The sequence below is a fragment of the Poeciliopsis prolifica genome, unplaced genomic scaffold (assembly GCF_027474105.1).
Source record: "Poeciliopsis prolifica strain line A6 unplaced genomic scaffold, Auburn_PproV2 SCAFFOLD003, whole genome shotgun sequence".
In the NCBI taxonomy this organism is placed as follows: Eukaryota; Metazoa; Chordata; class Actinopteri; order Cyprinodontiformes; family Poeciliidae; genus Poeciliopsis; species Poeciliopsis prolifica.
The window spans coordinates 16849689-16875637 of NW_026562378.1; the positions used below are offsets into that span (position 1 = coordinate 16849689).

Genomic DNA, 25949 nt, shown 5'->3' on the forward strand with positions numbered 1-25949 from the left:
TTTCAGTCGACATAAGTAAAGAGACTGTCACAGCTCCCTTAAAGCGTTTTCATGAATCGAATGAGGAATACTCGGTCAGTGGCTGCAGTGCTCGTCTTCCATCAGCAGGTGTCAGCGGTGTCCGTAGAAATCAGTTCAGTTAAGACGCTTTAAATATGGCTGGCAATTATTAGAATTAGAATTAGAATTAGAGTCGATTTGAAGTATTTTTATAGGAAATAAATTTCACACAAAAATACAACTAAATTAAGAATTAAGTTAAAAAAAAGAATGATGTGATTTATAAGTATTTGATTGGTTAATACGCACAGCACTTTAAATATGTCCTATTATTTTAGCTACTTTAATATCTAAATAAATCATTACAGCTACATTAATTTATTTAATCGTTTTCAATTTGTAATTTGTAAGATAATTTATGTTTTAAGAAAAGAATACTATATTAAGTTCAAATATTATTATTTTTTTTTTTTTTTACAAAATATGCTATTGAAAATTAGACTGAAATATAATTGTTCTAAAATTCATGAATTTAGGTGTGATGATATTCAGACATTCTTTACATATATTAAGCTATATATGTGTGAAAATCTATTCAAAGTATTGCACTTGGCAAAATTATTCATACCCTTTGCAATTTTTCACATTGCTTCATGTTACAACCACAAACTTCAATATATTTTATTGGAATTAATAAAATCAACACAAATGTGCATAATTCTCAAGAGGCAGAAAAATATATATTTATAAATGCTATATTTCAAATGCTATGTTTCAACTTGTATTTGCACATCTAGAGACTGTAAAGTATTGCTACTTCTTTGCATCAGTGAAGTTGAAGCTTGGTGAGATTGGATGGGGCATTAATTTTAAAATTACTGTAAATCTGAACATTAACTCGCTAATCTTCATGCTGAGTTTTACAAGGAATAAAGAGAGAATCAGCATAAATGTTATTTCTTCTGCTCTGTTTTCAGTTTGGCATCTTCTAGCCTAAAATACAGAAAAATATAAAGAGCTGGAAAGATTTCAACTATGTTTCATCACAAACTCTTCATTCTGGTTTCATTCTTTTATGCCGGGTCATAAATAAATAAATACATTTCAAATATGATAGATGAGAAATACGTAAAAACTCTGAAAGCTCACTTGAATGCCCTTTTATTTTATGTCCACTGTACAAACCAGAAACATATGTAAAAAAGAAAAAAAAAGTTAAATAAATCTATATTTTGAACATTTATGTACAACAACAAACAATATATACACATACCCATAAAGTAACAGCTGAAGACAAAACAAAGCACTGGGTTTTTGCTGCACATTCTTTCAGTCAAAGCCTTTTACAGTAATGTTAAAAACAATGTTCAGAAGGGACAGAGGTTTTCATGTGCAATAGCTGGGACTCTCCTCGACTGACATAAACGACAGTTTGCCTGCCTCTTGCTGAGGAGCGCTGACGGACTCCTCTTCCTGTCCAAAGGGAAGTTGATGCTCCACTTGGTTAAAGTCTCCCGGCTGAAAAGACGGCGTCCCACAGGAACCATTTCCTATATGCAAAGTGATGTTGACGTTGACGTGGGGACTGTTCGTTACGGGGCTGACGATCTGCGGGCTGGTGGGCTGAGAGGAGCTCTGTGTGCTGATGCTGCGTTGAGGAGTGAAGGGGACGGACTGTAAGGTCATGGGCTCCGACAGGAGAGACGCTGGATTGTCAAAACCTAAAGTTGGTTGTAGAGGCTTGGGGTACTCATGGCTGCTGAAATCATCCGCCCTGGTTGAAGTTTCGGTATCACTGCTGCTCACACTGTGGTCACTGGTGACTTCCCCTTTCTCCAGCAGACACATTTGCTCCGGTGAGGTAAGTTCGGATGAAATCATCTGAGAAAATTTCTAGTGACGAAACAAATCAAGAGTCAATGTTTTTATATCGTCACAACCGTGACGCCTGCAGCTAACTGGCGGCTAATTTGATTTTTAGGTTAGATTAAAAACATACATGAAGTCTAGCTTTTCTATCTGCTACAGGTTGAGCACAAAACCCCAAAAACAATTATTCTTCTTTCACATCTTTTCCATTATAATAAATATGTCTAAAAAGTCTTACAGTAATAAAACCTCATACTTGAATAATTCATCCAATTCAGTCATTTACTCAGTGGTGAAAAAAGCCAAATAATCACATGTTGGATTCTTAAGAAATGAAAACGTTAAGTTCATCAGATTGTCTAGGAAACATTTAATTAAGAAACAATGAATCCTAAGTCCCTTGGTTATAAATATTATGTGACACATAGTCTCATTTATGTAAGCCACTGACCGCAAGGTGAAGGAGGAACTAAGAGTGTTTAGTCACCACACACACACACACACACACACACACACACACACACACACACACACACACACACACACACACACACACACACACACACACACACACACACGGACAGCAGGATCTTAAAACCAGTTTCTAAAGCTCACTGTTGGACAACTGCAGGAAAGTTTCCAAAACTTCAAAACAATCCTTAAATTATTTCTATTCAACTTGTTTAGTTCGAGTTAGTTGGAAAAAACAATTCCAGGAGGTCAAAAAACTGTATTTTTATGTTATTTAAATAGCTTAGATAACATAAAAATGTTATATAACCAAAATATTACTAACAAGAACCAAACGTTTTGTAAACATTTGATGGAAAAATAAAATGATTGAATCACAACAGATTTCAGGGGTCTGCAACCTTTCCCATTCAAAGACCCATTTTTACCTTCAGTCCTGCTAAATAAAACTCATTTAGAGCCTCAAGTTTTACATCATGTAAGACCTGTGGCTGTCAAAAGAGTCAATTTATCAAAAGGTCATGTAATTGACATGACCTTTTGATCTTTGACAATGGTCCAAAGATGAAAAAAAGAAATAATACTTTTAAATATAAATATGAAAATCAATGCAGCTTTTAGCAGTCTTACAGTTTTTTCTCTGTATAATTTAATTGAATTTTTGCAACAGAATGACACTAAAACTATCAACAACATTCTTATGTCTAATTATCTTGTCATGAAAACAATGTTTTTCTTTTGCCATTTATTTTTTTTACAGGTTTTGTTTTTTTGTATTTTATAACTTACAAAAATAAAAATAAAATTGTGGTTCTTTAAAATAAAAATTTTCCTCAAGTAGATTTATATCAAAAATGTAAAAATGTACCATTTGTGGCTCTAAATTAGTTTTACCATGAGTTATGGTAAATGTTTGCAGACCCATATACCAAAGGAAATTTATTATCTTTAAAGAACCACCATTTTATTTTTATTCATAGGCTTTAAAATACAGAAAAGAGATGAATGTAATTTTTACACAGGATACTAGAATAGAAAAGCACATGTTTTCAACTTAATGACAAGATAATTAGAAATAAGAATCGATGCTTTTAGTCTGATTCTGTTGTGGAAATTCATTTACATTATTCAAAGAAAAAGCTGCAAAACTGCAAAAAGCTGCATTTGTTTTATATCTATATCAAAAAGTATTAGTTGTTTTTTCATCATCCTCAGACAAAGTTATTAAGAGCCATTGTGGAAGGTCCAAAGAGCCGCAGGTTGCAGTATTGAAAGAAAGGCATGCAGGGAATGTTCAGAGACAAAACTCACCTGTTCTGCTGCCTCACAGTTTCCATTTGCATCTACTTTAGGTGATAAGTATCCAGAATCTGGGAAAACAAGAAAGAAAGGACATTCAATGAGGCATATGCTCAAGTGTGGTTAAAGAAATAAATAATAGTGACTATTTTTATTCAGTAATTTAAAGGTCTATCGTCTATTATCAAGACCAGTATGGGTGATGTTACCTCTAGTTTTCTTTCGTTTGCAAAGTATCAGCAGGAGGAAGACGATGATAAGAAACAAAAGGAATCCAGAGGCACCAGCAATGACCGCAACTAAGCAGAAAGTGGGACACAGAAGCAAGTCGAGATCAGACATGAGACACAGGCAAACCGAAAAACCGATCAGGCATTACAGTGAGCTTATGAAACTTGTACCCATTTCGCTGATGGGTTGTTCTGGTTTAGGGCCTTTGAATCCCATAGTTAGGTGAGGCCGCATCGTCTGCTGTGGGCCTCGTGACGTTGTGGCGTTTACTGTAACTGTAGTCGTTACCGTTTGTACTGTTGTACGAAGCGGACAGGGATTTGTGGGGCATTTCTCACACTTCACATCAGAGTTCAGCGTGCCTGATATGAACACACAAACATTTCACAAGATGAGTGCATCTGATAGAAAATAAAAATAGTTACCTGCTTCTGCATAATTATTTATTAAATCTATGGATGATTAAACTGTGTTTTTTAAGAGATTAAATTTACCTGGCACAGAAACTCTAAATCCAGCTTTGCAAACTCTATACTGCCTGCAGTCTGTGCAGAATGGGTTATCAAACCCCATCTCACAGAACATCCCAGGTTTGCAAACACACTTGGCGTTTCTAGTTGCGGAGCAGCTCTGGTGATTCACAAGACCTTTTTCTGGTTCCGCATGAGAGAGAGTAAACAAACCATTAGTAGGAAGTAAAAACTATGGAACGAATGAATGAATCAGATTCACAACACATCTACTGACTGTCTTTGCACTTGCTGCAGGACAAGCAGTTTGGGGTGTAGTTCCATGTCTCGATGTACTGGTCTGATCCACATGGTTCACACTCTGAGTCGGAGTTTCTAGAGCACTCTTGCCTCAGTCTTTGCCCTGTGAAAACATTCATTTAGTTACTGAACATACAATTAAACAGCATATATTCTGTTTAATTGTCTGAAATTCTGCATGATTGAACAAAGTCAGCAGGTTGAGTCTGAATTTGGCTCCAATAAATAGAAAGAAAGCAGTGTCAGAAACTTGATGTGGAAAAGATGCACTTCGTTATGGAGGCTTAAGCAAACAAAACAACAAATGAGATTATCAAACATACTATACAGTAGGATTAATACTGCCCAATCCATTCATTTTATCACTTCGAAATTATGTTGTAAACCATCATCTTGAAAGTAAAAACATAATTAAAAACTATTGAAAGAGTCTGACTTTGTAAAACAATAATTAAAGAGAAGTTAAGAGATGGGCTTAACAGCACAAAAAGCAAAGAGAACTTTAGTTACCAGAGATGTTGGATAAACCTTAGAAATAACTACCAACAGATTTAAACAGAAAATTATAGCTTAGCATTGCTTGTATGGAAAGATATTTGGATGTTTGATGGAGCATTTTCAGAGAAATAAGGTATTATTTTAAAAGAAGACAACCGTGACCTCGTTTGTAGCCTGGATTTAGAGTCAGCCTCAGTGACACCTTAATTTTACTGCCATCGACTGCTGGAGTTCCCCAGGGTTCAGTACTGGGGATTGCTCTTTTTCACTCGACATTCTGCTCCTGGAGTCTATCTTAAAACAAAACTGTTCTGCTTTTTTATGATTGTGTGGATGTCTGTAGAAAAGAACAGACCAAAAGTTATGATGCTGAATAAAGGATAAATTTGTGTCATTCTAAACTGAACAGGCAGCTGAGCTCATTTATAGAGCTAAGTTTGTTTCAACTCAGACTTTCCTCCTTTTTTTAATTCTTCTTTAATTTTGATTCACTATATCTCTTGGAGCTTGTTATAAATGCTGCTCATTATCTCTTCCTAGAACTTGTGAACGAGGTAATTTTTTCATTTTGCTGCTGTGCTGCTTTGGTTCTATGTTTAGCAGATTTCAGTCCTCAGTCACTCACTAAAACCTTACGTTAAGAAACTTTTAGAAGACTGAAGACGAGAAGACTTCTCTTTAGAAAAGATCCCGGCTATTGATGCCATCAATACTTTTTATATCAAGGACCAATTGCCTCTATTTCACAACTTTAGTTTTATCAGATGGATTAAAAATTACTTCAGTTGGACTTTACTCCACAGAAATCCATTGGGATGAGCCAGATAAGAGTCTTCGTAGCAGCCTGATTCTCCAGTAATAAAGGCAGAATCTTAGCAACGCTGCACGAAAATAAATGTTGCAACATTAAAGATTCTTGTCACAATATTGTAAATGTGAAAGTCTGCGTTTTAAATCACCACAACGATTAGAAGCTTAAAATGTGAGTCATTCGTCATGTGAATGTGGGCAGAGCCTTGATTTACCAAAACAAGAAGATAAGACATCAGCTAAAACGGTCCAGGAAAAGCTGCGTGTTTGTCGAACTCACTGAACAATGAACAAGGATGTGAGGCTCACTCTGAGGTGCAAAGATAAGATTAAAAGAAACAACGGATCGAGTTAGAGCTTGAACAGGAACGGTGGTTGCAAAAGCCTCCGAGTCAAACTGCATTCCTCTTCCTCACAGCCCAAAACGTTGTTAACAGCGCCGTGTTGTCGTCAGCAAAGATAAACTTCACACAAACTCTGCTGCTGCTCCTTCAGGCGAATACTCTGAAGAACAAGTTAATTCAAAAATAAAGAGGAAAAAAAAAAACTTTCAGCGTGTGGATACCCTTCAAAAGTGTGGAAGGAAGTGAAGTGTGCGGCTGTGATCTCACAGATAGCTCAACTGCGAACAATCTTTGTTGAATTTCTAATTTACATACCTACAAGCCATTTCCCAGAGAGATCAAAGGCTGTGCTGTTCACAAGCCATTCATTTCTGGGTTGCAAGAGTTTGTAAAAAAGAAAGGAATCAAAAATCCCCTGGAAAGTAACATCGGTTTTCTGCGTTTCCTCACGATAAAGATGCATTTAGATGAAACGGCTCCCCATTTCCAATAAAGATGATAATTTTACAGCTGCTGTTCGTGTTCATGCTTCCAGCTCTGAAGCTGAATGCTCTCAAAACCAACAGATGTGGAAACTGTGAGATTATCACTGTGCATGTTAGTTTCTTTTGAGAAGAGAAAGAAACTACAATAAACAGAGAACACTGTTCTGTGACTCATCATTAATTGCAATTAACTCATTAAAAAAAACTCCGATCTGCTGGTAAAAATGACCAAGAGAACCAGTTCACTCAAAAAAAACTACTTTATAGAAGAAGAAATTTCACTCCAGCATCCAAATTTCAAAGATTCCTCCTTTTTTCAACAGGACTTTAATTCAGATTTACAGGCAATAAACTAAGTGATGAAGTCGTTTCCATCTGAGTTGTAGTTTTTCATAACAATATGAAACCTTTCTGTTTCATATTGTTCTGCAATAATGCATATAAATGTTGTGCTACTTTAAACCCACAATGCAGGATTTTTAATACCACTAAACACTGAAAATAGAATTTTAATATTAGACAGTGAATAATTTTCTTACAATTGTAAAGTTAACAGAAAAAATAAATATTTCTGTCTGAAAAAAACACATTTTTATCTTGTTTTATTTGTTTGATTTTTGAAAATGTCACTTCTGCAGATAATGTGGTGCTTCTAGGCTGGTATATTATACAATATACTTTATACAAAATTAGAACATTTGACCAGATATGCTTAAAACTTCAACTTAGCACTTTTACTTAGTAGGTCTTCTTCTGAAATTCAGTGGGTGCATTTCTTTTTTTGTTTTTAAAATTTTCTCTCACACCTCCACGCCCAAACCTTCACCACTGGGTTTCAAGAGGTGCATCATCACGCAGCCTGTTGCACTTAGCTTTTTTTAACAGGTAGGTGAGGTGTCTGAACTTCACAGATTGCGTCTGTATATTGTTTTGTGTGAAAAGTGAAGTGCTCACCAGGGGGGCATTTCTTGCAGCACAAGTTAATACCATCGTGCAAGTACTCTGTTGTCAGGTTGCGGCAATTTCCGTTGGAGTCAGGCTGATAGGGGATCGAGCGAACCTGTGGAAAGAAAACAGAAAAATGTGGAACTTATTATTTAAAGATAAAACAAATAAACTCTTTATATATTTTAGAACATTTGTTCACTTTGAAGCAGACTTGGAATGCTTAGAAGAATTCAAATCTCATTTTTTTCAATTAAATGCACTGATTTCAGTGTTCTTTTTCGATAGCCTGACACATACCAGTTCATATTTGTGAAGTGGATGAAAAATATTACATATTTTTAAAAAACAACTTGCTATAGAAATCTCACTAAATCAAACGTGAGGTGCATTTGTATTCGGCCCTCCTGTGTAAGTCCTTTGAAAAAAAATTCTTGGCTCACTCAGATTGTTAGTAAATAAGCATGTCTGCCGCAGACTTTCAATTGGATTTAGCTTTGTACTTTGACTAGGCCTTTCTTACATAAGAATATGCTGTGATTTAAACCATACATTTGTAGCTCTGCCTGTTGATCGTTAGCATTTAGCTAACGTCTTTTGCAGCTTCTGCTGTTTTCCCAGAATTGCCATGTCTTTTGCTCCTTTATTCTTCTCATCAGCTCTGAGCAGCTTTCATGTTCTTGCAGAACAAAAATGTGTCCCCACAGCATGACACTACCACCACTAAGCCCTTGCATGGTAGTTCTGGCTGTAGAAAAGATGTAAAATGAACCTTGGGTCTTTTGAAGCTTCTAATATGTTTACTTTTGAGATTTTCCCTGCATCCAGCTCCATCTATAAAAACTGATCAGCTTCTCCATCCCTTTCATATTTCCCCTGATTGGATTTTTCGGTCGCTGTGCCGCATTCATTTCTCTGCGCAGAGCATTCTGCATACGGGCCAAAAACCTGCTTTCATCTCATCTGTCCAGAGTATATTCTTCCATATATATTCTTGCTGTCTCTCCTACAGTAACTGTAATGTATTTTTTCCATTATTACTTTCTTTTTGTGTTCTGCCACTTTTATAAAGGCCAGATGACACATCTAATAGTTTCCTGCCAACCGATTCCTGCACTTGGGCTTGAGCAACACCTCCAGAATAACCAAGAGTCTATAGCTCTTGAATAAGAGCTATATTTATTCTAAGACTTTCCTGTTTGCTAATTATATGCCTTATGAATGCAATAGGCTGCACCGTTTCTTATTTATAGGGTTCAAAGGAAAGGGGGTTGAGCGCCTACACATTCAAGATATTTATACTGAATACCTTACTTTGTGTGGTATTCAAGATACCACACAAAACTATACTTGTGGTGCATCACAGAAACCCCCAAAATTCATTTTAAGAAGCTGTATATTCTTTATCAGGACATGGTAAACCCTGGCCAACTGCTTGGTCAAAACAGCCTGAATTTGATCATTTGCTAATTAGGGGAATGGATTGAGTGGTCCCCGAGTGGGTTTGTTATTTTAAATATAGAAGCGTGATGCACCAGCGCGCCCACGCCTGCGCCCACCTTTTTCAGTGAAGCCTGAGCTGCGAACTGAGAAGAAAAAAGGAGCTATTGTCTCAATTTCTGAGGGGCATTGACCTCTGCATTCCTTCCTGTGGGGAGGCTCTGCAGGAATTGCACGGATGCATAAGCTGAAACGTTATTTGGCGAGGAGAGAGGGAGCACGGCACAGTAACTCTTCACACACCTGACACAGAGCTCTCTCACCACAGCGCTGATGACAAGCAAAAGACACAATTATGCTGACAGCAGCAGCAGCAGTTTCTGGTATTACAGGAAACAAGAGGCGTCAGTCTACAAGCCCCGGGTTTTCTTTGGTAAGTACAGGGAATTGTGCTGTTTGACCACGGACTGACGAGAAACATCATTTGCATAAATAAACACTGATAGCTCATCCGAGAGAACATCCAGTTAGTTCCTCATGGCTGCATACCAACAAAAACTAAAACAAAGTAACAGCTTTATTTTAGACGTCTGAAACAGCATCATTCCAAGTAACCGAAACTAAATACTCACTAGTTACTGCTTATATATTCCCAGAATAATTTGTCACACTTAGAAAATGACAAAATTAAATCTTTATGACAATTGATTAGGTTAAATTATAGAAACACGTGTAACATAGACATCCGAGTTTTTATTTTGACTCTGGAATGACCTCCAATGACACTGACCCAACTTTTCTTTTGCTCCTAACTTGTGGCAGCACAGCCTGTATTTATCCCCTCATTATAAAGCTTGAAGGAGCTCACCTTGACAGCTCGGAGAGTCAGCAGAAGCAGCAGCACCAGTATGTCCTTCATAGCTTTTCCAGAGTGACTTACAGAGCGGAGCTGAACTTGCAGCAGGCAGCGTGTGTGTGCTGCTCATGAGGGCGGGTCATCTGAACTCAAACCTGAGGCATTTCCTTGCACTGAGATGAATCTGGAGGGAGGAAATGAGCAGAGAGACTAACCCACATTCACTGAACTGATGCGAATAACTATAATGAGGTTAGTGAGAGTACAGTGGCAACTGTATGTGTGTGTGTTTCTAAGTCTGGTCGGGTTAAAACGCGTTGCACCTTGAAGTAAATGGTCCTCTCAGCAATCTGCAGCTCGTTACAGAAAAACTGCAGCATCTGATTAATTTTCCTGGAAATGAAGGCTTCTGAATGTGATTCTGATCAGAAAAACCTTTTTTTAAAAATGTTTGGCTCGAACAGACTGCATTGATAAATATCTCAATAGCTAATTGTTCACTAACCGTGTGAAGACATCAATAAAAGTCCAAAGTTCAGCTTCAGGGAATAAAGTCAAAGTAATTAGCGAGTATTAACTTGTCTCCACAAGCAGAGACAAGTTAATACTGGCTTTTGTATTGGGAAGAGGAAAACATACACTGCACTGAGTGTCACTAGATTCCTGAGCCTGAAGAAATCATGAATTATTTGGATTTCAATGTTGGAAGTGGCTGATCATTTTGCATACTTTTCTATGCAAAAGTAGCGCCCCCTCTTGAGAAATGTCAGCCATTCCCCCGTGAATCATGTTCAGGTCATCAGGTCACACTGAGGCATACAGTTATTTTCTGCAATCAAGACATAAACGTGAAACCCAGCAAATAAATAAATGTACAAAATTAAATGAAAAACTAAATACATAAAAACATTTATATCACTCCTGGATAATTAACTCTATTAAGAATTTTTTTTTTTTTTTATATACTGCTCAAAAAAATAAAATAAAGGGAACACTCAAACAATACAGTATAACTCCAAGTAAATCAAACTTCTGTGAAATCAAACTGTCCACTCAGAAAGCAACACTGATTGACAATCAATATCACCTGCTGTTGTGCAAATGGAATAGACAACAGGTGGAAATTATTTTTATATTTATTTCATTCATTCAGATCTAGGATGTGTTATTTGAATGTTCCCTTTATTTTTTTGAGCAGTGTATATATAATGGCTCTCAAACAACAGTGTTGGGCCTTTGTTACAATAAAATTGGAAATCTCTGGATATTTTGTTGGATAATAGACATGATTGACATGAATCAGATCGTAATTATGAATAAGGACAGAAACTATGGATTTTATTTTATTGTTTTTCAAATAAAAATTTGGAAATGTGGCTTGCATTTGGTTTTAACCCTGTTACCTCTTTGTTTATAAAATGGAAAGATTATATCACAACTGCAAAGCCAAACCGTAAACTTACAGACTGGATAAGTAGAGAACTTATCGCAGAAACAGCCAGGAAGTTCAAGGTAACTCCATAGGAGCCGCAGAGATTCACAGCAAAGGTGTGAAAATCTGCTGTCACGATATGTCTTAGTCATGAACTTTAAAAATGTTGCCTTTATGGAATGATGTGAGAAAAGCCATGATGAGTCCACAGGACATGTAAGGGACACAACATGTGCAGGACGTTGCTCTGAAGAAATGAGATCAGATTTGAACTTTTTTGCCTGCAAGCAAAAATGCTATTTGTGTCAGAAAATACTTCACCCTAAATGCATCATCCCCACAGAGAAACTGGGGAATATGAATGGAGTTAAATACAGATCAATAATGGAACAAAGGCAGAGATGCTATGCACCTTTCCAGCATGACAAATATTTGGTACACACAATGGAAGGTAAAGAAAAACCATATTGATGTTTTAGGATGACCCAGTCAAAGATCAGACCTAAATAGGAATTTATGGTAAAACTTGAAAATTGATGTTCTATGTAGTCTGACTGAGCTTTTGCTGTTTTTGTAGAGAATAGGTTAAAAAAAATCTATCTACAGATGAAAATGGTAGCAAGTTCTACATTTAGATTACGTTTGAGTTTGTGAAGTTTGAGGTCTGTTCACAGTTTAGCTTGATATCTGGGAGAATAAATACGTTTTGGCCTCTTAAATCTCTAAACATCAATTTGTTGGCGCTGATTTCCTTCATTTTGGGAGATCGGTGATCGACCAATATGTGAAGCCGATCTTATCCAATGATTTTATCGACCTTAGCAAAACTGATAATCCACCACCGTCCTCTTCCGCTCTACCTTTAGAAAGGTTTGACTGACAGACCGGTTCACCAGGTCATGACTGGACGTAAACGGTTAACAATAGTCGCAGTGGACGGATTTGTGTAGGTTGATATCGATTAAAATTTCTGAAATTACTATTATTTTTAACGATGTAGCAGAAAACAATCCACTGAGGTATTAAACGATACGAGTTTGGTCACATGTAAAAGCTGCAACGGTGAAAAAGTCAAGAAGAATCGAGTCATTTTCAGAGCGTTCACTGATTGTGAACACAGACCTCAAGTCCTGATAAATTACGCTGAACTTTGTGGCTGTGAGTTGAGAAAAAGTGAAAAGGTTTAAGGTTCAACTGAACATCACCACTACTTTCCAGTTTAAAATGTGTGCAGCCACAGAGCGGGTTTGAGCACATGTCGTGCCCAGTAACTTCTTGCCCCTGTGACTAGCGGCTTGTTCCTGTGATGCTGACATTTCAGAATAAACTTTCCCCTCCCACATGTTCAGATGTTTTCTGACTGTGAAGTAAAACAGAAGCAGCCCTTTTTTGCCAATGTGAGTTATTTTGTTTACTTTAAGTCACTTTTACCAACACCGAGGCTCAAAATATGACCCGAAGAAGCAAAAACTTTGTCTTAATATGGTCTTCACATATTAGTGCACTGATTTAGTTGCAACGCATGAGTAATTCTTAACTCCAGGGTGTGATAGTTTTTAAATGACACACTCAAACCTCATGTTACTCAGGGATAAAAATGCAGCTTTTGTTTTCTATCTTATTAGGCTGCAGCGGTAAAAATCTTAAATATCAAAATGTGATTTTGTTTCTGTTACATTATACATAATGAGGGAAGATGATTGCAGAGAAGATTTATTATTCAGAAACTACGTTCAGGTCCTGCTCATGTGGAAGCAGGTGAAGATTTCCTGAAGGAGTAAAATGCCTTTTCATCAGCAGTAGCAGCAGCACAGCGGAGCTCTCAACTAGCACTGATGAGATTCTAGTCAATTTCTCTGGAGTCTTTCTGAACATTTTCCCCTTTTGTTTCTCAGAAGTTCAGCCCACCAGTGATACAGTTTGGCTGCAAGGATTTAAAAAGCAAAAACCCCGTCACTTAAAGTCAGAAACAGCGCGTTCAAAGAACATGCTGTGAATCAATCCATAATGGCAAACACGTTCAACAACCTTGGCCTTTTAGACACAAACCTACAGCGTGCAAGGTGGGACCTCAAATGCATGTAAGTGTTAGTAAGTATAGGTGGTTGTGGTTTCCTGTGAAGGGCAGCTCCTGTATTATACACATAGACCCTGCTGAGCTTCAGGGCTCCTCGTTCCACAGTAAGGAAGTTAAAAGCAGAAGTTTGCAAAGACACAGCAGCCAAGACAGTTGGAGAGGGCAACAAACAAAGGCTGGAAGTGAGTCAATGTGATTTCCTTAGTTTTGCAAAACACAGCTCAGACATATGCTCAACGTTCCTTATGTTGTTCTAAAACTGGTGTTAAATGCTGCAGGTCTCCATTGTGTTGCAACTCTTGCTTCACTTCCACATTAGCGGAGGTCACATGTGCTCAAGCTTTAATGCACATGAACAAAGAAAAAGGGAACTGTGAGGCAAAATGATTTAAGTCTCAAAGTTTAGAGCTAACTTATGTTCCAGTACATTTACAACACCTGATGCACTTTAGTTCAGTGCCCTGTTTGAAAAAGAACAAAAACAAAGTACATGAAGGACGTCTGGCAGAGACAGACGATGTTGCACTAGAAATGTAAATGTAGCCAGTTTTGCTTCTCAGATTTTGATCCCTTGAAAATCCAGAAATGACTCATCAGCCCACGGGGAAAAAAGAGGCTCTTGGGTTTCTTTTTGGAGAGAAATGTTGAAAGTTGAAATTTGCCAAGCGACACACAGCAGGGGTCTCAAGGTTTTCACTTCCTCTAGATGAAGATAATTTCTGGAAAAAAGGGAAAAAATTGTGTGAGACACGTTTGCACCCCGATGACTATGGATATAAATTAAAAGCCTTTCACATTGCATGACTCAAAAGTGGAAGAAAATGCCATTTATGTTTTGCTTTGAGCCACATCAGAAGTGTCTACATAGGTTTTGTCTGATGAAATATTTCTATCAGAGATGCACTGATTGCAGTTTTCTGGTCGATCGCTGATTATCAATCTTTAAAAAGCCCGACCTGCTGATTCCAGTTTTTGCTGACACCAATTTAATTTTTTGTCTGAAATGTTGCTAAATATAGCAAGAAAGATGCTGAGTTGGTAACAGTGGGATGACAATGTTAACTGGTGGGCCGGTCAACCAGTTAAACCTCTCTCACAGGAGGAAACAAAAGAGGACAGTGGTGGATTTTTAGACATTTGTTGCTGTAGGTTATATCAGGGGATACGATCGGCTTGAAGTATCGGCCGATCACTGATCTCCCAAAATTAAGAAAATCGACTGGCTGATAAATTACTGCACCACTAATTTCTTCGTTGTAGGTTTTTCTGTTTTCTGTCTGGTATCTTAGAGTTCAAGATGTCCTGCAACATAGCAATGAGCTCAGAGAAGTAGAGCCACAGCATTACAGGCCCTCCTCCATGCCCAACACATGACATCCACTGTTAAAGAAAAACCAGCCTCACTGGGCAGCATTCCTGATAATTGTGCACTGCAGGTAATAAAGCTCCAAACGTTTACATTTGTGATGGTAGGAGAGAAGTAACTGTTTTCATACTTTATAAAGCAAAGCGTCTGTTGGTTGTTAAGGTGACTAAAGAAGCTAATATTTGCCGAGTTCCAGATACTAAATTTTCACTTCCCTTAACATGCAGCTCACTGTGTGAGATGCCAAGATAAATAGCCTGGTGGGCAGTGGCCAAAAGAAATGGGCCTCTGTGTCATAGTGTATTTATATCCCAGTGGAACGGGAAGCCATGGATTATTTATTAGTTTAAAAGTTCCAAGAAGTTCAAGAAAAACAGAATAAATTAAACAGATCCTTCTGATATATTCACTTTGAAAAGGTTGTTGACAAACATATGTAAATCTGCTCCTGGTGATTTACATTAATTATTCCTCAACATTATACTTCCTTTCCCACTGAATAGATGTACTCTAATGACAAATCATAGTGTGCAATCAAGCTACTGAAATAAAAGATGAGTTTATTTTTCCCAATAAGCTTGAATGCTGCTCAGACTCTACAGTTACTGGAGGTCTGACAGAAGTTAATCACAAGCAAACTGATAAGCTGGTGTTTTTCTGTTGCCTGAATACAATAGCAGGTTTCTCAGTCTTACCTCCAGTTGCTGGCTCAGGGGGCTACTAGCATTCTTCGTCTTAATGCTGCTCCGCAGGTCAAGGCTTCTGGCCGGAGGCAGGATGTTCTGACCTCTATTAGACCATCCTGAGAGGCAATGCTGCACAAAGCAAAGGAGATTAATGGCAGCAGGACCAAGGAAGCACATTCAAATGGCCTCTTTACTTTACTTAAAGTGATCTTTTTTGCATCCTCAGCAGAAGCTGGATGATCATCTAAAGGTTTATGAGACATCTTTTATGTTGAGAACAGGAAACAATTGGTCATCCTTGAATAAAGCAATAAGCTAGTGCTATTCAGCTAACCACTGCAGGAACACAGAAGCATTTTATACAGTTTAAAAAATAGTATTTTATGTGACATTAGAAGTGCTTACTAACAATAATTAGCAAAGAGGAAAACCTAGACACTTTCTAAGATATAGCCTCTGTATCGGTCGCCTTCTCTAATACTATGCAACACGCCACCCACCAAAAATAATTTTTTTTCAACGCAAGAAGTGTGCTAGATATTGTAATACTTATTTTCAATTATTAAATCTGAATTTGCCATGTAAATTACAATTAATTCACACACGCAGTCTTGATATCTAAGGAATGTAAAAAGCTCAAAGTCTGAATGATTAAAGCAACATTTTTGTCACTTTTGAGACAGATGCAGAGAAGAAACTGAAGAAAACTACAAATGAAGGCTCCATTGAGAATGAAACAAAAAGGACAGACTCAGACAGAAGCAGCATTATTTGTTTCCAACTCACTGAAGGTAATCCCAAACTGTCTGAAGGATCGAAGCTGCTTCGACGATGAGCTTTGTACTTGTAAGATGGCAGGATGTTGGCACGAGGAAGGCTAACCCTTTAAAAAACAAGCAACAGAATACAAGTAAAGATCTATCTTCAGGCGACAGACATGCATACACTGAAAAGCACACAAATTTTGGATTCATATCATATCCATACAATACAAAATTGTACAGATTGATAACCAATCTGTATTATCAAAACTTTGTAAGCAAAATAAAATGTAAGGCAAGACTATTTAAGCTAAAATTAAATGTTAATTGTACAATTGTTCAGACCTCAACTTTACTAAAACCGTAAATTTTTCAACAACATATACAGTTTAGGGAAATGCCAACATGGTTTTTGAAGCAGAACGGTCTAAAAAAACGCAATGAAAAATGAAAAAATTACACCGAGTCTGGTTTTCTTTCCAGGCAACTGAATATTTCAAACATCTGAAAATGTTTTCCAGCAAGCACCAAATGTTTGGCTGTCAGTGGGCGGTTTCAGAATCAACCCTTGTATGCAGAGCTGTCACAAAAGAGAGCTACAATTTCATTTTCGGTGGGTGCTACTGGTACAAATAAGACATTTCATTGCACTCCGGTTTGCCGCCCCCATAAGCTGCCACCTGCTGATCAGTCATTGTAAGCTCTCTAAGTAATTTCTTAGATCACACAGCACAAAAAAAAAAATCTCAATTTTCTTCTACAGTCTAACACACACCTATGTATTACCAGTAATATTGATTAAAAGCTAAAAAAAAAAGAAGGATTTTTCTGATTTTGAAGAACTTATTTTATGTTGGAAGGACAATTTGATTAATCATTTTACTTATCCAGGTACTAAATTGCTTTAGAAAACACTTCACCGGACATCATTTTCATTATTTATAAAGAGAATATTTATTTTACAAATTAATTCAATTGTTTGCTGGAGTTTGTTTCTTTATATTTTGTTAGACTGACATGTAGTAGATGACAGGAACACCTGATGCCCAATGTAATGTGTCATTAATTTGTTAGTCACACATACAACTCCGGAAAAAATTAAGAGTCCACTGCACTGAGCCCCACTGAAAACCTCCTGGTTATTTCACCAAATATTGATTCCTGAACTCTTCCTCAGTCAAAACATTAGTGTTTCTTGTTGTTTCTAAATGAACATGAACTTGTTTTCTTTGCATTATTTGAGATCTGAAAGCAATGCATCTTTTTTATTATTTTGACCGTTTCTCAATTTCTGCAAATAAATACTAAATCTTTGCTTGGAATTTCAATTACATGCTGTCAGTAGTTCACAGAATAAAACAACAAGGCGTAAGCGCATGACATTATCATTCCTGCATAAAAGGGTCAAGGGTCAAACCCTCAGTACCTGATCAGAGCCGGTTCAGCTGCAGTGTGAGGGTAGGAAGATTTGTGTCTTTTGCACACTGGGCAGCATTCCTGAAAGTGAATTGGGACAGGAAACAACCTGCTGTTGATCCGGTAGGAGAATGTACCTAAAGAAAAGGAAAACACAAAGAGGGGGAAGATTTGGACAAATTGAGATAATCAAAACAATGAGTCCAATCTAATAAATAATACATCTTACACTGATGAGTGTCTGTGTTTCCTTCTTCGCTGTCATCTATCAGGAGTGTTCGGGAAAGATGGCTTCTGTCTAAAGACCTAAAATAAGCCAAGAAAGTGTCAAATGAAGAAGCTGCTGTTCAACAAAGATCCTTTGAAAAGTCTAACATGAGCAATGCGGTGAGGAGACTCACTTTGCTGCCCCAGAGTGAACACACTCGTCTTTATTGGCCGATCGAAACATGCAGAGATCATTGAAGAACTCATCAGAGTGTTCTAACAAGGAGTTCTCGGTATCCAGAACCCCTTATGAGAAAAAGAAGACCGCCGTCAGTCATCTACTCAGGAATGTCTCTGATCAACCCTTAATATTTTTCTCTCATCTGATTTCCAAAGAGCCACGGTTTCATTTTCAGTCCAGCATTTTTACCAAACCATGGCCGCGTATTGTATGTGTTTTACAATTTAGGAATATAAAACAAGTAGGAAACAACTAGAGAAATATAAAGCATAAAACTATCTACAGAGGGTGGAAAAGATCTAGAAGTAATCTCTTTCACAAACAGGAGAAAAAAATCCTACAAAGACCTAAAACAGGACCTGAGAAATGCATCATCTTTCCAATTTAAGCAATGACTTCAGCTGAAAGCAGCTTGGGAATCACATGGTTGCTTTGTCACATTCAATTAAAAAAAAAATCCAAAAGAAATAAAAGAAAGTGTTTTCGAAAAGGTCAGAAGATCAAAATAAATGATTTCTTGACAAAATAGTGGGTTTGTCATAGACAAAACACTAGTTAATCTCTTTCAGTTTAGGACGTTTTGGACATATCAAACCTCCCAAACTGAAACACAGTTTAGGAGTATAAATAAATCAGAGAGAAGTGGCTCAAAAGCCACGAGTGTCAGGTATAAACTTCAGAATTATGGTGCACTGTATTTGTACTCAGAAGCTGGAATTTCAAAGATTCATCTGGAAAAATGAAAATGTAAAAGTTTGAATTTCATCCGACAAAAGCAGAGAATAAAGATTCAGTACGGCTGTCATGTTTTTAAAACATAAGGAATGTCGCAAGAGTTTGTCTTCACTTGGAACTCTTTAAACCAGAGGAACACGTGGTACTGTACAACCTCTATTTGTGAACATGTTGCAACATGTTCAGTGAAACTGAAGAAACCAGACTAGATTGAACTCAGATGTGAGGTCGTTCCCAGATCCAAGTTTACCTTCTGAGATAAATCAAATGAAGCCAGTTTATAGGAAATTACACAAAGGATAACATTTAAAGAAATTCAGAAATATTGCACACCTATCACACAAGACAGTGGCTCTTTGGAAGCAAATAGCAAATAAACAAGTGAAAAATAAAGACTTCAACAACGTGTTGTGTTCATGTCAACTGAATAAATGAGGCGCGCACCTGCTATCCAATCATATCCAAGCAAAGGCTGCACATGACGTCTGTCTGACGCAGGTTTGCTTTCAGATTCTTCTGGCTGAAAAATCTTGACTTGACTTTTTATCTCCGTCTGTAAAAAGAAAACACATGGCTGATTGCTTGGCATCATCATCTTTCAAAATAGTGGGTTTGTTACTCAACATTTTATTTCCTTTTTCAGTGAAGTACAGGACATTAGTAGGTGGGTATTTACTCAGCAGCTAATCAAAACAAAATAATTTGTATTTTTTCAATATACTGAACACGTAAAATGACATATTTATGAATACTTATAGGATCTTTTTTTCAATGAATATCAAAAGGTTTTTACTGCAGCAGCAAATGCAAGTATCAGTCAATTTACAGAAACTATTTTCAATAGCAATAATGAGACTGGAAATTCCAAGAAATGACTGTGAAATCTGAATTAAAAAAAAGTAAACTTTCCAAGTTGGGAATTCCAGTGAGATTTATCAACAATGACTTCCATTTTTTAAATGACAGATAAAAAAATCAAAATAAGTATACAAAACTCTGTGGATGAAAAAATACCAAGTAATAATCATTAGTTTACTGTAAACTGGTGGGTGGTGGTCAAATTTGAAACTCTTTATTTGTATGTAGCAATATAAGTCATCTCCTAGCAGTTTACTCAACAGTCTGAAACATTAAAATACCATTCAGAACAGTCAGATCAGTAAATTCTACAGTAACAGTAAATAATCTATTGAAGGAAGCTTAAAGACTGCAATAAAAAGAAGTTTCATTTTTGGCATTAAAAAATTTAAAATTTTTTATGTTTTTTTCTTCAAATCTTATATTTTGTGCTAGTTGCTAAATTTACTAAGAAACAAACATGCCACCTTAAAGAAACTAATAATAAATTATGTGGAGAGAAGTGAAACGATGACACGGTTCTTCATTTGTAATAGTTTGTGATCATATTTCATTTCATTTATGATGTTTTTAAGTATCTCTGAGTTTGACTGTATTACACAGAGGAAAATAAAAACAATGTGTGACTAAGCATTAGTGCACAGATGATTTAGCTCATAAAACAGCACTGCAGAAAAACAAGTGATGTGTTGCTCACAGCTGATATTTACAGGAACACTGATGCATCAAAGTAAATGGATACAACAGTGTTTGTGCTTTGTATGAGACATTTTATAATCCAGTGACCACAGTAGCTAAAAAAACACAACTAATAATAAACAACATATCATTTAAAAAAATCAATAAATTGTACATAATGTACATATTAGCAGATATAATATTTTATTGTTTTTCTTTCCTGAGAAAAAAAAGTACAACTTTTAAACAACAAATTAAAAAAAATTACTTGTACTTCATTATATTGTGATATCTAGACATGATTAGATCACTCAGTACATATAATAATGAGACGTATGTTGGACATGGCAACAATTTATCTATTGTGAGGCAGCAACTGGGACTTAGGAAGAACTGCTGTTTATTTGCTTACCTCAACTTTATTGGGCCTAACTTGGGAAAACTGCATTCTCAGTGACCCGGGGTCTGATAGAGTGGAATAGTCCTGAGAGTTTTGGTGGCTGCCTGACAGTATTGTAGGTTCAGCAGGTAAACTGTGTTTGGGGGTCCCTAAAGAACTGGAGAACTTCCAGGGGGAGTCTTTGTGAGTCTTTTGAGTATCTGAAAAAAAGACATCAAGTTAAACTTTAGGAATATTTAATCATCATCAACATGCCAGCTGACTTGTCTACTTTAGCAACACAAATGTCACAGGACAACACTTGGAACAACAAGAAAACAGACCAATAACTGTAAGCATTTTGTTAAATGATGATATCCAAATATTTTAAATATTTGAATCCCAATTCAAAGAGTTGACTGAAACATCACTCAATAGTACGCTACAATGAGCTCTGTTTCACAATCATCTAAGTGCTTCAGTTATCCACCTGCTTTTGCACCTTTTCTTCACCTTTTCAATTGTTTGTCATGAATGTGTGAGTTTCACTAAATTACATTAACTTAGTGATTTTGCCTTTCGCGTTATAATCTCTAAGCCTCCAGAGCAGCTACATAAGCATGCAGATCTTTAGGAAATCAGTCTCCACACGCCTGTTTGTTTCCATCTTTCATAAAAGGTAATTCTGTGTTCAGCTAATACAAATGATTTAGAATAAGGAAAGCAAATTATGGCTGCAACTTTGAATTCCAACTTTAGTTAACAGTCAGCGTCAATAGGTCCATATTAACGGGATATTTACCAGCAAATCTGACTGAAGGTTTGGCCAGGGCTGCCCTTGCAGGACCTCGATGTCCCTCCGTTAGAGTTACCATAACTTCGGATTGCCTCCTCTCCTCCTTCTCTTCTTCCTCGGCCTCTCTCCCCCTCTTGCGGCTCAAGCTGCAGCCGCTCACCCGCTCGAGTTTCTCTCTTTGCTCCCTGAGCTGCTCCAACAAATATTTGTTACGCTCTCGAAGAACGTCTGTTAAATCTGTTGACATTTTCTAGAAAAAGAAATCTGCAAATCACAATTACCTTTAATTATTTGTAAAGTATAAAATCAACTACGGGTGTACAACGTTGTTGTGTTTTGAACGCGCAGACTCCACCACTACGTCAATAGTAACGCTTTGACAACAGCAATTTGATTGGCTGAGACACAAAATCTTCGTAACCGCCAAAAAGCTTTTTTTTTTTTTTTTTAAAGTGACAGGCGCACATTTCGGTGAAACTGCACTAGGAGTTGGCGAACAACAGAGGGCGCCAACATATTCAAACTATGATCAATGGACTGGAGTTAGGTTCACAAAATACTTATCAGGAATTTATTTTGCTTATTTGAATAACTTTCTAGTGACATTAGACATAAATCCCAAAACACTGTTATGATTTTACACATTAAGGTAATTAATTTATGTCAGAACTTAAATAATAATTCCAAATGTCTGTTTAAAAGAACAGTTTTCCATTACATACAAATTGATCTAAGAACAGTGCATTAATGTATTATTCAAAGCTGTAAACATTCACTAAAAACTAGATTTATAGATACAGCTGAAACCAGATACGTATACATATTCATTTTTAGATTTAAAATCAAGTGTGAGAAAATTTAAGTACTTAAAAAACATGAAATAAGAAGGTCTCTTTTCAATAATGAAAAATGCAAGTGATGTCTTGCCAACTTAAATTAGTTCAATAGGTGGACCAGTTTGTTTTATATAGCAAATCAAATCACTGGCAACCAAAAACTAAACAAGATAACAAAAATGCTGGAATTCAAAGAGTATCTGAAAAAGGCAAGAGATAAACCTTCAAAGGAAGAAGCCTCAATATACTCCCAAGAAAACCATAATAAAGGGATGAGAGGGCTCAATGATAAAACCAGAAGGGCCAGTGGTCTATTTAATAATAATATCAACAAATCTTCTGGCATGCAAGCATTTAGAGTTCATTCTATCCCTCACCTATTATGTTTAAAATTTTTGTTGATCGTGATAAAAAAAATTGGTCTGCTGTTCATTTTTAGAGATTTACTGTAAGCAGATTTGCAGAAAGACAAAATCCAGCAATGACTCTGCGTCCCATCAGGCAGCGAACAGTTTCACAATAACATTCTTAGAAAACCACTAATAATCCACTTCAGGTGATACTTTTTTCTTTCTCCCAACAGGGATGTCACAAGTCAGGAGAAAGAGTTCATTCACACACTCATCTATAGTTTCCATTGATGCAAACTGAGAAATGTTCAGTTTCATTGTGTATCCACTACTTTGGTTTTTCATTTTCTATGTGTCATAGTTTTATATAAATTTGAATTCATGTGCATACACGAATACCTAAATATATGTTTTAGTTCAAAACTAAAACATCTTGTTCAGGAGTGACATACTTGGGGTGTGCTGTGGTGGCGCAGGGGTTAGCACGCCCCACATTTGGAGGCCTAAGTCTTCAACGCGGATATTGCAGGTTCGACTCCGGGTCCAGGCAACCTTTGCCGCATGTCTTCCACCCTCCTTCCTGTCTGTCTACAAGCCACTAGTGCCGTAAAAACTCTTTGGAGAAAAAATAAAAAAAGAGTGAAGTACTTGAATTTAGGCAGTGCTTTTGTAACCCACAAGACAGATTACTAAAATACCTTTGATAACAGTAGATGACAGGTAAGTTAATTTACTTCAATGACTAATACAAACACTGCATAGGTATAAAGAAAGTTGTGCCTGATCAGAAGATTCTAAATTCACGGGAGCCTAGATGTGAGTGACAACAGAGGAGAGCACACAATTTCAATAAGAAAGAGTAGAATTTAATATAGAGAACATTGTGGATCCACATTAACAAATAAACAGAAATTGTGCGCTTGAAAAAAAAATAACCCAGTCTTTTTGTTGTGTCTGTCAAATGTTCATTTATTGTTTGTTTAGTCGTTTCAATGTGTCTGTCAAATGGTCATTCAAAGTCTCACAGGGTCACCATCTACTGGTTCACTCGGTCCTCTGGGCTGGGGCTCGCCATCCAAGTTCTGGAGAGGATGATCTTGGGGTTTCTGGGCACTGCAGGCCAAAAATGCACCATAACCAAAAGAAAAAAGACTGACCTGGACCAAGGCCAAAGTAAAGCATCTTAAAATACAATATCCATAAAGCTTATGCTACAATTCAAAGAGCTCTTTCATCATTTCTCAAGTTTTTCCATGTTGTACAACAATATTCCAGTTATCGGAGTTTATATTCTTGGTTAGTATATATATATATATTTCAATCTTAAGGTGCCAATGAAGCACATCTATAACACTATATTATATTATCTATAACATCAGAATGTGGATTAGAAGCTCACATTAGCTCTAAACTTCTAAAAACAGAAAGTTTCTAAATAATGTTAACAGAGAAGCACATTACAGCACCATGAACCGTGAATTATCCCTGTTGAAATATTAGAACATGTTCTAATAGAGAAATAAGTGCAATTACATCAAAAAAAATACAACATACACAATTATAATCCAAAATCTTACAATACAATTAAATTTTTTTATTAAATTTGATCAGTTACTTGGTATTTTAGCCAATTTTCAGCGAATTTACGGAGCCAACTGCCGAGCGCGTGCGATCACTCACCGATGCTCCATCGCTACACAAGGATTTTTCCGGGCTTCAGACACTCACAAGGAACGCTTTCTGAGATTTAATTTAAAAAACAGATTCACAATTTTGAATTATATTTTTCGCTAAATTATTTTAACATTGTTTTTCTTACCAATTTCCAAGATTCTTCATCGAATTTGACAAAACTTCCAGGTTATTAAAAGGTGTAACCGTTAACTCTGAGTTCTCAAGCGTATCTGACGCAACCTGAGCAAAATCTCAGCGCGCAAGTTGAAGGGGCGGGACAATTAACCTTATTGGCTGATGTGACATCAGACTGTGCCAGCTATTGGTTGTTTTATCCGTCACTAAAAGCAATCACTAAAGGCATATTTTACAGTTTTTGAAGAATTTTACCACTTTTTATCTATATTTATGAACATATATATTAACTTACTTTTTAACTTTATTACTTTTTAAATCTTATTGTAGAACAAGACATGAAATCTATTCATACTTTTTAATCTCGTAAAAGAAGACATTAAATCAAGTAAATCTTTTACTTGTGTTTTTAACACGGGGTTACACTTCCATCTAGGAAAGGGATACAGTTACTTTCATCAAAAAGAAAAAGGCAGAAAACAACATCAATGGATGTAAATAACGTACAGTTAATGGAGAGTGGCTGGAGAAAATGAAGTGAGTAAAGTGTACCATGCTTACACTAAAGCTCTTCCACTCTGTAATATTTGCAGCGTTGGTGGACCAACACGTTATGTTTCATCACTCTTACAGGACAGGGAGTGCTTGTTGAACTGTTGACAGTGGTATCCCATATTGTGGGTGGCTTTTATTTATTTACAACAAAACCCGTCCATCCATGACGGCTCTAATGACAGTGATGTGGGTGATGCTGTGTTGCAGCCATAATCTGAGGCCTGATCCCCCGCAGAGTGAATGGTGTAGAACAGAGACGTCGAGCTGCTGCTCCGCATTCTGGTCACGACTTGGACGCACGCAGATCTGTCCTGACCGGTCTGCTATGATTAGCTGACCACTGTATTGTGGCGTTGCTCCCCATTATCATTAAACGGTGCCAGCCGGGAAGCCATACTCTCCTCTCTGCCTCTCTAATTACACCCCCACTGTTGGGCTCCAAGCAATTACACCAGGTCGCTTTATTGTTCATTAAGCACAGATAACAGACACATCAACAACAAAAACATTGAGTTACTCATTTTGTGCTCAAGAAATACCAGTTTACTATGCAATGGTGTAAAATGGAAAAATTACTATCACTATCAATACTTATATTATTCTTTATGTCTAGAAGGAAAAGATTATCTGAACTGTTGTCAGGGCCACTGTTCATTTCTGTGCAGTTTAAATCTTATTTTGTATAATTGTGAAGCATATTGTCATCACTTGAAGATAAAAGGCTTAGTTGAAGTGACTTTCTAAAAGCT

General features: G+C 36.8%; 2 protein-coding genes and 1 long non-coding RNA gene across 5 annotated transcripts; all 3 read right to left on the minus strand.

The window, feature by feature from the left end:
* Positions 1-1145: 1145 nt before the first annotated feature.
* tnfrsf1b (tumor necrosis factor receptor superfamily, member 1B) lies at positions 1146-13744 on the minus strand. Of its 2 annotated transcripts, XM_055027231.1 has the most exons (9): positions 10748-13744; positions 10031-10202; positions 7732-7837; positions 4618-4743; positions 4365-4523; positions 4041-4232; positions 3849-3938; positions 3652-3710; positions 1146-1893 (listed from the first exon to the last, which is right to left on the minus strand). In XM_055027231.1, exons 2-9 carry the CDS (start codon positions 10079-10081, stop codon positions 1387-1389), a joined length of 1290 nt encoding a protein of 429 aa, XP_054883206.1. In that variant the 5' UTR covers positions 10082-10202; positions 10748-13744; the 3' UTR covers positions 1146-1386. The 2 variants fall into 2 exon arrangements, with proteins under 2 accessions (XP_054883206.1, XP_054883205.1); XM_055027230.1 differs by having other exon boundaries at positions 10031-13744.
* Positions 13745-13911: 167 nt separating this feature from the next.
* miip (migration and invasion inhibitory protein) lies at positions 13912-22005 on the minus strand. 2 transcript variants are annotated; one of them, XM_055027233.1, is made up of 10 exons: positions 21932-22005; positions 21657-21840; positions 20888-21075; positions 19384-19492; positions 18158-18269; positions 17986-18062; positions 17767-17893; positions 16366-16462; positions 15589-15708; positions 13912-14246 (listed from the first exon to the last, which is right to left on the minus strand). In XM_055027233.1, the coding sequence occupies exons 2-10, from the start codon at positions 21727-21729 to the stop codon at positions 14121-14123; spliced, it is 1029 nt and encodes a 342-aa protein (XP_054883208.1). In that variant the 5' UTR covers positions 21730-21840; positions 21932-22005; the 3' UTR covers positions 13912-14120. The 2 variants fall into 2 exon arrangements, with proteins under 2 accessions (XP_054883208.1, XP_054883207.1); XM_055027232.1 differs by having other exon boundaries at positions 21657-21994.
* Positions 22006-23703: 1698 nt separating this feature from the next.
* On the minus strand, positions 23704-24755 carry LOC129358350 (uncharacterized). The gene is made up of 3 exons (XR_008605799.1): positions 24656-24755; positions 24517-24576; positions 23704-23949 (listed from the first exon to the last, which is right to left on the minus strand). It is a non-coding gene; the product is annotated as an uncharacterized LOC129358350 (long non-coding RNA).
* Positions 24756-25949: the final 1194 nt, after the last annotated feature.

Bases quoted from the DNA above. Each gene is read 5' to 3' on its own strand.
- tnfrsf1b (XM_055027231.1), bottom strand. From the start codon at position 10,081: ATGAAGGACATACTGGTGCTGCTGCTTCTGCTGACTCTCCGAGCTGTC. The intron at 4,233-4,364 runs GTAAATTTAATC...TGTTCATATCAG, and splicing joins ATTTAGAGTTTCTGTGCCAG to GCACGCTGAACTCTGATGTG. The intron at 3,939-4,040 runs GTACAAGTTTCA...CTTTCTGCTTAG, and splicing joins ACAACCCATCAGCGAAATGG to TTGCGGTCATTGCTGGTGCC.
- miip (XM_055027232.1), bottom strand. From the start codon at position 21,897: ATGTCAACAGATTTAACAGACGTTCTTCGAGAGCGTAACAAATATTTG. The intron at 17,894-17,985 runs GTAAGATGTATT...CCTTTTCTTTAG, and splicing joins AAACACAGACACTCATCAGT to GTACATTCTCCTACCGGATC. The intron at 14,247-15,588 runs GTAAGACTGAGA...CCTTTTTTCCAG, and splicing joins CCCTGAGCCAGCAACTGGAG to AAATTATCTTCATCTAGAGG.